General features: G+C 35.0%; 1 protein-coding gene across 1 annotated transcript; it reads right to left on the bottom strand.

Annotated features, from left to right (window-relative positions):
* Positions 1-208: 208 nt before the first annotated feature.
* Positions 209-12759, bottom strand: LOC121406273 (lithostathine-1-beta-like). Its single transcript, XM_041597291.1, has 6 exons — positions 12660-12759; positions 10504-10661; positions 9466-9572; positions 3500-3651; positions 256-446; positions 209-223 (listed from the first exon to the last, which is right to left on the bottom strand). The coding sequence occupies exons 1-6, from the start codon at positions 12739-12741 to the stop codon at positions 209-211; spliced, it is 705 nt and encodes a 234-aa protein (XP_041453225.1). The 5' UTR covers positions 12742-12759.
* Positions 12760-14000: the final 1241 nt, after the last annotated feature.

The raw sequence follows: 14000 nt of genomic DNA, 5'->3' as shown, positions 1-14000 counted from the left end.
ATCGTCATTATTATTTTTGTTTTCAATAGCATTTGTTTTCCGTGTTGGAAGAGTCATATAAGATTATGTTTTATCTCATGGGTATTTGTACTATAATGTTATTGTAGTAATCAAAAAAAAAACAAAAAAAAAAACGTAAGAGCACACACCTGCGGGCTGACAACGAATATATAAAACACTGGTACAATTGGTGACATCCGTATTGTATTTACAATCGTTGATGCTTTTTTCGGAGCCGGTGCAATTCAGTGCAACGTCGGAGATTGAAATATAATTCCTTGCACTGATTCCATGCCAAGAAACAAGTCCCGGATAATCTATCGTCCGGCACAAGACATGTCCATCGCTTTCTGTGATACTATGATCAAGGCAGACAGAACCCCAACGACCAGAATATACTTCTACCACTCCCTGCGGAATCGCTTCATCTGTCCTGTTTATTCTCACTAGAATATATTAAAAGTGAAAAAAATCGAACACTATCTTAACGTAATCATATACTGTACCTACATCCAATCCTGACTTCACAAGACTCTATTCTGGAAAACTGATTTCAATGTATCCACGTATAATTATTGACAAAGATTCCATGATATACGTAAACGTTTTATTGAAAGAACTACCCAAACATCAATGAAATGCAATTTGGAACTCAGATATTCATCAGAGATCACCCCCCTCCAAAAAAACTGCTTGTTTTATAGTTGACAATATTTTCAAGTAAATCGTGTTAAGACAATATTGAAAGCAACGCATATTGCCATATTTCCCCGGAAGTTTTTTTTTGTGAAGCGAACTGTGCTCTAAAATGGATCTAGAATGGACATTTAACCGTTCCGGCGGCAGGCTCAAATATGGCCCACTCGCATCCGTTTATGCAATTATAATCACCACCTTAAACATTGTTAAATGCAACTACCCAGTAGTATCTGGGGAGCATTATATGACTACAGCTTCTGTCGGATGACACACCTCTTGTCGGATAATACGTCCCACAGATCCTGTCGTGTATAGCTCCCATTCAAGGAAAAGTCCACCCCAAAAGAAGTTGAGTTGAATAAACGGAGAAAATCCAACAAGCATAACACTGATATTTCATCAAAAACAGCTGTAAATAAGAAAGTTATGGAATGTCAAAGTTTCGCTTAATTTTAGACAAAAGTTATATTCATATTCTGACATCATCAACTCACTTTTTTTATTTTGCATTTTATAAGTTACATTCTCCCTGAATTACCATTATGTTAACATTTTGTGGTTCGGTCGAGTTGGTCATTATTGTCAAAGCTGTAAAAATTGGAAAATTGTACAATTGAAACAAAAACAAAATGAAATCGTGAGTTACATCATCGACTCCCTCATCAGCATATTACTGAGCTGTGCATCTAACTGTTTTGTGAAATATAAGCGAAACTTTAAATGCAATAACTTTCTAAAAGGACAAGTCCACCCCAACAAAAACTTGATTTGAATAAAAAGAGAAAAATTCAACAAGCTTCACACTGAATATTTCATCAAAATCGGATGTAAAGTTATGGCACTTTAAAGTTTCGCTTCATTTCACAAAAAACAGTTATATGCACATCTCGGTCAGTATGCAAATGAGGAACTGATGACATTATCATGTCATAACTCTCTTATTTTACATCCGAATTTGATGAAATTTTCAGCACTGTCTGATTTTTCTCTATTGATTCAAATCAACGTTTTTCTAAGGTGGACTTGACCTTCAATTTATATCCGATTTTGATAAAATTTTCGGTGTTATGCTCGTTCGATTTTTCCTTTTCTCATTCAATTAACATTATCCTGGGGTAGTCTTGACCTTTAAGCATGTTAACAAAGGAACAGTGTTCCCGGTCTCAGTTTTTGTTGGCTAGTATATAGTGATTTCCACAAAAACGGAAACCTATTTTTAGATATCCCAATTATCAAATATGTTTTTACCACAAATTTTGCCTTAAGGTGAAATAGAACCTCATTTTAATTTGAGACCAGCAGCTTAGCAAATCGTTCACGCATGCACACTTAAAATGAGAAAAAATACTAGTTAATATAGGGTCAACTGGGTGCAACTGTTATTCGAGTCATATTTGACTATTTTCTAGTCTAGTTTCTTACTAGAAAAGAGACTTATCATTTGCACCCAGCTGACTACTTGCTGGTCTAGTCAGTGTTTTAAAGAGTGACAGATTACAAACAATAAATAATGATGCATATCAGAAACGGGTTACACTTCGTAATTCCGAAGGTTCGTAAATTGCCTATACTTCGATGCTCGTTAATCCGAACACGTAAAAAGGTTCGTTAATCCGAACATTTGTGACATTATTCCGAAGGCTCGATAATCCGAAAACGAAATATGGTTCGATGCTCCGAAGGTTCGTTAATCCGAAAACGAAATAAGGTTCGTTGTTCCGAAGGCTCGTTAGTCCGAGAACGAAATTAGGTTCGTTCATCATTTTCGGACTAACGAACCTTCGGAATTACGAACCTCATTTCGTTGCGGATTAACGAACCTTCGGAATTACGAACCTCATTTCGTTTTTCGGACTAACGAACCTTCGGAATTACGAATGCATGCGTCAGAAAAGATCTGCCCAGAAATTTACGTAAAAATCTCGCATTTCAGGGATCAGTGAAAGAAACTTAACGAAGAATAAAAAAGCAACCGAGCCAATAGGCGAATAGGCACGGTTGCCGTAATAATAATAATAGGCATTTATATAGCGCCATCTATCTAGAAATATTCTATTCCGAGGCGCGTTGTTATTACTATTATTACCCCGGCTTCAGCTCGAGCTGCCTCTCAGCGCTCATGCATTCAAGGAATTAATCCTGCCGGGTACCCATTCACCTCACCTGGGTCGAGTGCAGCACAATGTGGATACATTTCTTGCTGAAGGAAATTACGCCGTGGCTGGGATTCGAACCCGACCCTCTGTTTCAAAGTCAGAAGACTTATCCACTGGGCCACAACGCTCCACACGGTTGCCGTATCACGAACCAATCTTGTCCACGTTTTCTGCGCAATCTGATTTTGACATTTATGCGTGAAGTGTTCGTCTCATATTATGTATCGAAATTCAGAGGAGTAATTGATTTGTATGATGATGTATTCAAATAAAATATCATTATTGACATTAGAACAGTGTGCTTAAAGTTTCGGTAACATTTAATCTTCATAAAATAAACATCCAAAAGGCAAATTTGTTTGTCAGATTTCAAGACATTGCGCGCATCAAAATTGTAGGAAAACTAAATAATTATGAAAATATAATTAAGAATAAATCAAAATGTGTCAAAAATGTGTGGTGATGTAAGATAATGGCAGACGACCTAATAATTATGCTAATAACAACAACAATAATAATATGATAATTATAATACTACTGCTACTAGTAATAATGATAATAATAATCATGGTGTCGTAATGAGGATAATTGTAATCATGCACTTTACAATGAGAGTAAAATGCAAAGTGATTTATAACACCTACCTAGTGGCATTTGGCAGATACGTCGTCTTGATGACGTACATGTTACTCGATTCCAACGTCCATGAACAGCATCATTAAGGGAATTACTAGACGTCATCACAGCACAGTATGGTTTTGAATGGGAGAGTAGATTACTATCCCAGTTCGAATACCTTCGAAACAAATGAACGATTAAGCACATTCTTAACATCAGTCGGTATCTAAGTTCCAATTAACATGATTAAGTAGGCTATATTTTAACTCATCATGGATTTTACATATATCCAAGATAACATAAGACGTTACGACTCGTTTCTTTCCAGATTTTAACATCATTCATGTTTTCTATATAGCCTTTCATAGAGAGAGTTTATAGTAAATCAAAGATCTGATGAAAGTCCCTATATCGAATCTCAGTTGGAAACACGATGTGATGGGTAGTTATTTTTCCCTTAATAATACACAATAGCGAAAGGATATACATTATTATGTCCCTAGTATCGTGAGCGTTGGGCGAAAATTGAGGAAGTAACTCGCTGCTGATTTTCTTTTTAAAGGACTTATTAATGAAGGCAGCTAAGTTAATTTTGTTTGTGTGTTATCTCACCAAGTTTTATACCCCACCACTTAATGTTTTGCATGGCGCAAGTCATTTTCCTTGAACAGCAAAACGTAGTCTGGTGTTTTCATCAAAGTAATGTTGATGAATCATATTCTAGTATCGTGAGTATCTTACAAACAAATTTGATGAAACGATTCCCTTTTGCAAAAAATAAATAGATAAATATAAAAAGACCTTAATAAATATCATTGGAAATTCAATTCTGTCTTATGATCAATGAAAACAATCTTTATTAAAAATAAAAGTCTGACCTCGTTTAAAAAAAAAAGCCGTCAGAAGTATACATTTTATCAAAATACATTGATCAACCCAATAAGAAGTGCCAAACAATCCTTCTATTCTAATCAACTCGATTTTTTTTAAATGTCAAGGGGGTGGCAGACTGCCCCCACCCCCTGACGAGTCACAAGCAAAATAAAAAAAAGGAAGCGAAAAAATGTTATACATGTATAACATTTATCTTCTGTGGAATTGCATGCCGTCAATGAACTGTTTGCAGTTATTTTGAGAGAGGAATACTCAGTTCTCATCGAGATCATCAACCTATGGATTGCTGAAATTGACTGTTAATCATAAATCAACATCGTCTTCACGAATGTGCTTCAACATAAGTTTCATCATGGCTATCATTTAAATTCTAAGGAATCTTTGCCAACCAACTTGGATCTTATCTGGATTTAATACAGGGCTATCATAACTTTTGATCGCACATCTAAATCTTCAAGACATGCAAGATGTTCAGTTTTATTTTGTTTACTGTATAATTGTTATATTTGCTCTTTATTAAAAAAGAAAATCAAATTTTAAATTAAATTTTCAATGGTATTTGTTGCAGTATAAATGCAAACAAACAAACAATATCGTAACAATGTCTAGTTTTCAGGTTGAAATACCAAACATTTTCAGCTCGCATTTCGCACTAGCGTCAATTGATTAGTTAGAAACCAATTTGTTCACGGTTACCATGGTTACAAAAAGTGCTTATCCAATACTTAGGCCGGAATATAAAAGAATTCAGCTCGCGCTTCGTGCTCACATATAACTTTTTGGGTATATCCATCCTGTTCGGTTTTTAGGTCGGAATATGAATAATCAAATATACGAAATATATATACCTAGAAACCAATTTGTCCACGGTTACAAAAAATCCTTAGAATATCAAGTTCTTAGGTCGGAAATCAAATATTTTAGCTCAAGCTTCGCACTCGCATCAAATTCTATCCTCTTCATAATATATGAAGTGCTTAGAATGAAAATGTTTTAGGTCGAAATATCAAGAATTTTCAGATCACACTTCGCGCTCACACCAATTAATTGTTTTCAAATACCATCTTGTTTATAGTTTTAAAAAGGGGTGCATAGAATATCCACTTTTCAGGGGGGACGAGGAAATATCTCATATTTTCAGCTCGATCTTCGCGCTCGCATCAATTAATTAATTAATCGGACCAGCACGACTATTGAGATGCCCGTCCTGTAAAACTGCATGTCTGGTATCGAATTAGGAATATCATTTTTTTAGATCGCGCTTCGCGCTCACATAATCTATTAAGTAAGATAGTACCCATCCTATTCGTAATTAAGTGCACAAAATGCCCTGGGTTCGATATTAATGAGTTTTGGTCGTCGGTAATCGGTACTGATATCTGTCGGTAATCAAGGGCCACCACCCCCCCCCCCCTCCTAGGAAATGGCCTAGCTATACCTCTTTTTACACATTCCTCTGGTTATTACCGCCCCTATATTATTTGTACCGGATCCCTTCGTCCGCCTATCTATCTTCCTCCAATTTTAATACCCTCAACCATGTCAACCTTCTGACATTCCTGCCAGTGAGTGAGTGATTTTCGCCAAATCTAGTGATATATCATGTTGCTGTCGCACATGAAACGATTCCTTTTGCCCCCCCCAAAAAAAATAAAACAAATAAATAGATAAATATAAAAAGGCTTTAATATGCACTTGATATTTAATTCTGTCTTGTGATCAATAATAGACATTAAAAACAATTTTTATTACTTATAAAAGTCTGCCCTCGTCTAAAAATAAAACCGTGAGTAATATGCATTCTGCGAAAATACATTGATCAACCCAATTCGAAGTGCCAAAAAAATATTCTATTCTTATCAACTCGAAGTCGGTATCTGTCGGTAATGAAGGGCCTCCACCCCCCCCCCCCGTAAAAGTCCTAGTTATACCCTTGCTTACACATTCCTCTGGTTATTACCGCCCCCCTCTATCCTATGTCCCGGATCCCTTCTTCCACCTATCTATCTTCCTCCAACCTTAATACCCTCAACCTCCTGACATTCCTGCCAGTGAGTGAGCGATTTTCCCCAAATATAGTTATATATCATATTGCTGTCGCATATATTTTCACGTTCATATTTATTTTTATTTACTATTTTTACTGTGTATATGGAAAAAAAAGGAATGCAAATCAATACATGAATAGAACTGATTTCAATGTCAAATACGCCTTTAATAACGTTTCCAAATGAGCAGAATTTGGGAACATAATGTAAACACCTAAGTATTTTTATTTAAACATTGCAATTACCACTAGAAATATATCGATCACGCTCCAAAACATTTCATTTCTGGAATGATATTAAAAAAGAAAAACAATAAAGTGCAATCGCCCGATAGCAAATATCAGCCCTGTTAGCAGCAAGATCCCAAATGTCTCGAAATATGCCAGGTATGCCACTGCGAGAGGGTATTTAACAGTTTATTTTTCCAATAAAGACATATAAGGAAACCAAACAATTAACAATGTAATATAAAAGATATCAGGCGCGCCGGAACACTTTCATTTTTTTTTTGGGGGGGGCAAAATCCCGAGGGGGGCACAATATTTTTGACAGCGTGAGATACCGAAGCGATCGAGCGGGAGAGCGTGTGGGACCCCCCACGGTAAGGACTGGTAAAAATTGAGTATAAAAGTTGCGTTTCTAAGAGCTTTCAAAAATAAATTTCTTGAGAATTAAACAGTCTTGGAGTTCTTTTTGCTCCTTCTGTTTCCTCCCTTCTGACCCAGACTGGTGTTTCTTCCTGATCAGGGTCGCAGTTCCAGAAAATTACGAGCCTTACTGCAAACGAAGTTGTTTCAAACCAATGTAATATAGGCCTTTTAAGAACTTTAAGATGACAAACATGACCGTACGCAGCCGGGGCCGCCGATCGAGAGGGTAAAATCAAAATAGGTCTTGTAGAGTTGCAAATGCAAATGCAGTTTTCGTCGCGATCGCACGATCGACGACTGAGATCGGAAGGGGGAGGGGCTGCATCAGCCTACTACAATAGTAACTAGAATTTTAATTCGTCTTACGGACGAATTAGGTGATCTGTCTGTGAATCTCATGATCACGATCACGATCTATTTTTTTAATCATGATCATCATTTCAATGCAGATCAATAAGAATATCATCACAATAAACGTATTTTTACCAATGAAAGGACCTGTTAAATACTGTTGAAAGACAATAAAATAAAAGGTTTTATAAATCTTGTTTTTCTAAAGAATGTCAATTCCAATTTAGCAAGTAATAACACGAAATAGTGAGCATAGTGTTGACGAAAGCAAGATTCTAGAATCCAGTTTTGAAAAAAAAAATTAAACCAGTATGCACTGACCAGTATTTAGTTGCCTCATGAGCAGTAATGACTAAATGACATTTAATATCTTCCATGACGATATGTAGATTTCATTGCAAGATATTATACAAGCATGCCTTACATAGCAGGTTGGAGCAATTGCATAGACCAGGTGAATAGAATAGCAAAGCAATGAACACTAACGGAGGCATTTGTTGCATTTCTTTCTGGAGTGCAGCGTAAGCCGTGTTCTTATAACAATACATAGCAAACTCTGAAATACCAATTGCTAGTACACGCATTGTTGTTTTTTTGCATGTATTGAATCGCACAATCTAAATGAATAATCAAGACATCAAGGTTGTTACTAATATCTCATTAAATATAAAACAATCATGTCACTTTAGTACCAATGAACTTTTTCTTATCATTTGCAGAATGAACCCCAAACTGGCTTATAGGGGTTACACGCAAAATGAGACAAAATTTAATAAAAAAAATAGATGCTGATGGGTTTCGATCCAGGGACCCTCGCATTACAAGGCAGATGCACTAACCATCAGACCATAGTAACTGCCATACACTTGCAAGGCAACGATAAAATATAACCTCAAATTGAATTTTAAGGTGAAAGTTATATCATAAATCATACTTCTATACATTGTTAATATTTATGATGATCTCCTGCTCAAAATGATACAAATGTAACATAATTTGGAAGAATATATAATTAACTACAATATGTCGAAAACCGGGCGAAAAACGACCAATGATTACGGAGTTATAGTCATATTTGCAAAATTATTAAAACGACATGAAACAAAAATTGAAAATTTTAGTTTTGACGCCAATTTGAAGACGTTATGATAAAATGTATTGTCAAATGTGACATGAAATCACATCTACAAGTCCTACCCTATCGGAATATAAAAGAAAATTTGGGGGTCAACGGACTATCTGAAGAGTTATATAGAATTTTGTAAAAGCATGTTTTTGCACATTTTTGGCCTATTGTGAACGCGCGCTTGCGCGCGGAATTCAAACTTTGACGGAGGCGCATTCCTTCATTACTGGTCGTAGAAGGTCGGCTAAGGTATCAAATTATTGGAAATTTCATAAAGAATGCATTAATGTAAAATAACGTGCAGTTGTACTTTGCGTAAGGACGTTACGCGCGTAAACGCGCGCGAAAACCTGTGAGCGCGCAAATTTCTGAAATGCTTAGAATGACCTGATTCGTACTCTACTTTGATCAAAAAGTGATTTTGAGCATTTTAAAATTTTGACGCGCGCGTACATGCGCGTCGTGACCTGTAAAATGACCTTTGATGACATGGACAGTTGACCCTTGATCTGAAGTTGATTTCAAATTAATATTGTTAACTTTTGATGATTGATAATGAAGATATGATTGATAATGTGATTTTACAAAATGGCGCGTAGATGACGTCACGATGACCATTTGACGTTGAACTTGTTTCGTACACATCGTATGATAACTGTCCATAATTGATAACATTTTGATGAAAATTGATTGATTAGTTTTGATGATTTTGGTGGAACAAGAAAAGGGTGGAAAAAGAAAAATAAATAAAAAGAATAAATAAAGAAATAAATAAAAAAGAAAATTCGTAGAAACACAAGAGGTGATCTGTCAATTGACAGATCACCTAATAAGAATGAGAATCGCAATGCTGATACTCATTTTATCAGATAAACAAAGCATACAGGGTTATATATGCATTCCGTTGATACATTGGTACATACCCAGGTGTCGTTCCATCAATCCAATTGTACTGGCCATTCCCATCCAGATCTTCTAAGCCAATGTAATAATTTCCTTGCCCAAAGGTTAACTTTGAGGCAATAAACTCCTGCATAAATGGACGTAATCAAGTAAATTCAACAGAATAGGCATTACATAATGGGTAAGTATTCAATACAAAGGAAATAATTGTATATTAAAATCTGTAGATGATTGTACAAATTGGATTTAAGTATTCTTATATATATACAGTATACACACACACACACATATATATGTATGTATATATATATACATATTTTGATTATATTTGTTGATTCTATTTTTGCACCCGGATAGCTGCTAATATTTCCTTCCTTATCCTAATTTATGCCATAATATACAAAAAGTTTCAAACACTCTTTTTGGTACATGAAATAGGGCTTGGAGAACGAATTCAAATGATTTTTGATTTATTTTACAACTTCTGTCAACCCCCTTCTCACTTTAACTCGATCCTTCATTGATATTTTTTGCATCAGTATTCTGCGAGGTTAAACAATTTTTGCGTTTATTTTATATCGCAGTGTATTGCTCGTCAGTCGTGTAGCGAATCATTCAGCACCGTGTTCATAATAAGAATATGTGGAGCGTTGTGGCCCAGTGGATAAGTCTTCTGACTTTGAAACACAGGGTCGTGGGTTCGAATCCCAGCCATGGCGTAATTTCCTTCAGCAAGAAATTTATCCACATTGTGCTGCACTCGACCCAGGTGAGGTGAATGGGTTCCCGGCAGGATTTAATTCCTTGAATGCATGAGCGCTGAGAGGCAGCTCGATCTAAAGCCGGGGGAATAATAAAAATAATAACAACGCTCCTCGGAATAGAATATTTCTAGATAGATGGCGCTATATAAATGCCTATTCAAAGAGCAACACTATTTATTAGACAATACAGTGTAGTTTGTTTTCCCATTGTGGCTAGCTACCCTCTTCATTGACGTGTCCTATTTTGTGTCCTGGATTCGTTATCGTAGAAAGTAAACCAGATTTTACTCGTACGTTTTGTGCAGCTGATGTGATGATGGGCAAAGCACCTCCAATGCTTTGACAGTGAGCACGTGCGCCTGAGAAAGTTCCGTAGACACCATCAAAACCATGGTAGACAACATAACGATATCCGTCAAAGACATCATCCCCTGATGTAGAAACATCTTGACCTGTGAGAATTAAAAAAAAAAATCTACGAATTATGCAACCGTACAACGTTTTTGTTTCTGGTTTAGTGTAACAGGTCAGAGAATATAAGGGACAAATGGAGATTTTAAATGTATACAGGTGATTAATTAAGAAGGCTCCCGGAATCAGGTTATTGTACAAAACATTAAAAATAAATACTTCTGAAGAGATCCCTTCATGAAAGTTCCCCTTGATCTTGAGTTGGAGAGGGTGATCTTCGGATGTCTCTTAATCAGTTTCATCGTATAATTTTGAAATGATTTTGGGGAGAAGTTGAAAATTATACATTTTTTTAAAAATGGATTATAACGTATCAGAATAACATTGATTCCTTTCGTACCGATACGGCCGCCATCTTGGATTTGTACATATTGGTATGTTATATGTCATAAGTGTCATTTATATTTTTTCCCACGTGAAGTTCAAGATAAATACCAGTTTTGGTAACGGTCTCAAAATTAGTTCGAACAGAATCCAATAGAAATACCACTCAAGTGTTTGTATTAATGAATAAAGATACGTGCCACGTGACTGGAACAAATGCGTAATTGCTGAGGAATGGAAAATAAGCACGGAATTCCATCAAATGTCAGGTATTTTTCCCGAGAAATATTAATTCACTGTCCCACATAAGCTTTCCTGTGTTTGTGATCATCAGACGCATCGATTTTCAGCAGAAATATTATAATCTAAAAAAAAAGTGCTTATTTCAATGTAGCAGATCTAGATCTATAATAATATTGTGGCCATTAACCTTGACTTTAAAAACTTTCTCATGCCTTTTTTTGCAACTACAATCTTAACACCAAGGAATGTTAAAGAAGTTTTCTTCGTATTGCTTTATTATTGATAGGAAACCTATAGTATAGCCTCATCCTATTGCTTTAAGTATTTTTGTTTTCAAGATAATTTAATAACTGTTGACAAGAAATAAAATAGTTTAGTGACTATTCTTATGCATGTATTGGCATTAAAATTACATTTTCTCATACACAATTTTCGAATAGAAAATATTTGCATATATTTTTAGTAAAACTGTCTTCCCTTTCTATTTTTTATGTATAAATACATGTTCGGTTTTTCATCTTTTTTACTTTAATGTTTTGCATATCTTTCGATTTTTTAAATCGTATTTTGGCATTTTTTTGCAAAGTGAATTATCAAGAAAAGAATGAAAGCATGAATATACATCAATTCAATTCAATTCTGGTTTTATTGTGAAAATGGTACATGACAAAAGTCCGAAGACTCATCATATTTACAAAGTAAAAATATACATGTATATTATTAAAAGATTACAATATATCACAATTCATAGCGAGAATATATCCTGAACAAACATGCATGATAGATGAGGACGTTGCTGGCCGTCCTTATATAGCTGCGATTGATCAGATCAACCGTAACTCTTTGTATGACGGGCCCAAGATGTTCATTGGTAATGAGTCGTCAGTAGTCGGCTGCTAGTCGTCGCCCGAGTCGGCATCAAAGAAGCAAGATTCTGAATGACTTTTAAGTTGTTTTCGAATTTGAGAATTACGCGGCGCCACATCAGTGGACTTTTCTCAGGTTTTCCACTTTAAATGTATATGTGTGTGGAGTTAACGAATTCGGGTGATTTACTTATTCAGATTTAATTACAGTTGGCCGGTTATGCTTGAATAAAAAAAAATCACTGATTTGTGTAACCAATGAATATTATTCAATCGGAATTCCACTGTTTTTTGAAAACTATGATCGAGATTTAAAGTATGCTCTAAATAAATATATTTGAAATATACCTTAAACAATTACTAATTTATTCTTTGGTGTTTTTTATGAAACCTTGACCAATTTCTTTTTCTCTAACCTTTCTGATTTTATTCAGACCAACTTATCACGACGCTGAACTTTTTCTTTGAAGCTTTGCAGATAAGATACAGCTTATTTCATAAACTTACGCTTAAACTGTGTATATCACAATAGGTACATATACTTACACATTCCAAAATTCAAAAGTAAATACATGAGTGCACAGGCTGTAGAAATAAAAAGTTGACAGGCCATGTCCGTATTTAGCATTGTTCACTCAATGCAATAATTGATTGTAATGGTTGAGGATTTTACCTCGCGGAACAACCAAGTAAATTATTATGCGGGTGTTACGAGTAACGTTTGAAAGTCATTTTTAATACGAGCGAAAACGATATCATTATGATAACACGGACAGAATGAGAAGTCAAGTGTTTATTTCATAGGAGGAAGAAGGAAAGTGATGTTTTACCGCCATATCTTTCCTGTCACTATTATTGGAGGAAACATTGGTACTATATCTAATCTCCAATTTGAAGAGTATCCAATTTGTATAGAATTGAAGATAACGATTTCGTAACTCTTTTCAGTTTTTAATCATGGTTTAAAAGGTTTCCTTCCTCGTACACCTTTTTTTTTATACATGTAACAGTTCCCATTTGGCAAGGTTTTTTTTTTAAGAATTTCCCATTTGCTTTGTTGTTAGTAGGATAATGGGTCCCAGACATTCATTTATTTATTTTATCTGTTTTATTATTATCTTATTTTATTTTATTCATTTAGTTATTCATTTGTGTTATTCTATTTTTTATTATAATAATTATTATTATAATTATTATTATTTTTTTTTTTGGGGGGGGGGGCTTGTCAATATGTGCCAACATATATTTATGGACGTGCAGTTTATGTTATCATTTTTATTATTACCATCATCATTATTTTTTATTATAAGTAGTATTGTCATCATTGGTATCATAATTATTCATAAAGACTATATAATAATAAATGCACAAAGTAGTAGACCTTTTCTCAGTCAATCAAATTTAAGGATTCAGTAGCTTTTAACTGTTTCTGCAAATATGTTATTATAACGGGTATAAAAATTTGCATATGTAAACAATAATTTATATTCATGAAATTCTGCATATCTCCTGTGCACTACATGAACAATATATTTTGAAGTTTTCAGACAAAACAAGCATGATTTGGCCGAGATATTCTCCCTTGACTTCATGATATGGGTGCAATGTCTGAAAAATGGTGAAATAGGGCCATTTTGTAGTGACGTCATATATTACGTCATTTCGGAGGGAAGACCACGCATAGAACCCGGCAGCAATGCATTTTATAATTTTCAGGGTCCGTGCCATCCAGCTATGGGGTCATTTGCTTGTCCGGCTTTCGGTTGAATAAACCTCCTGGGCTGCCGGACTACTATGTAACTACATAACAACTGCGAGTAAGAAGTGCAGTCAGAAATTTGAAATATAAGCTCTGACCTGATCTAAAAGGGATATTTTTAGGACTTT

The sequence above is a fragment of the Lytechinus variegatus genome, chromosome 19 (genome assembly GCF_018143015.1).
Source record: "Lytechinus variegatus isolate NC3 chromosome 19, Lvar_3.0, whole genome shotgun sequence".
Taxonomy (NCBI): domain Eukaryota; kingdom Metazoa; phylum Echinodermata; class Echinoidea; order Temnopleuroida; family Toxopneustidae; genus Lytechinus; species Lytechinus variegatus.
The sequence above is the reverse complement of the archived record's forward strand: the minus strand, read 5'-3'. Positions and strand labels throughout refer to the sequence as shown.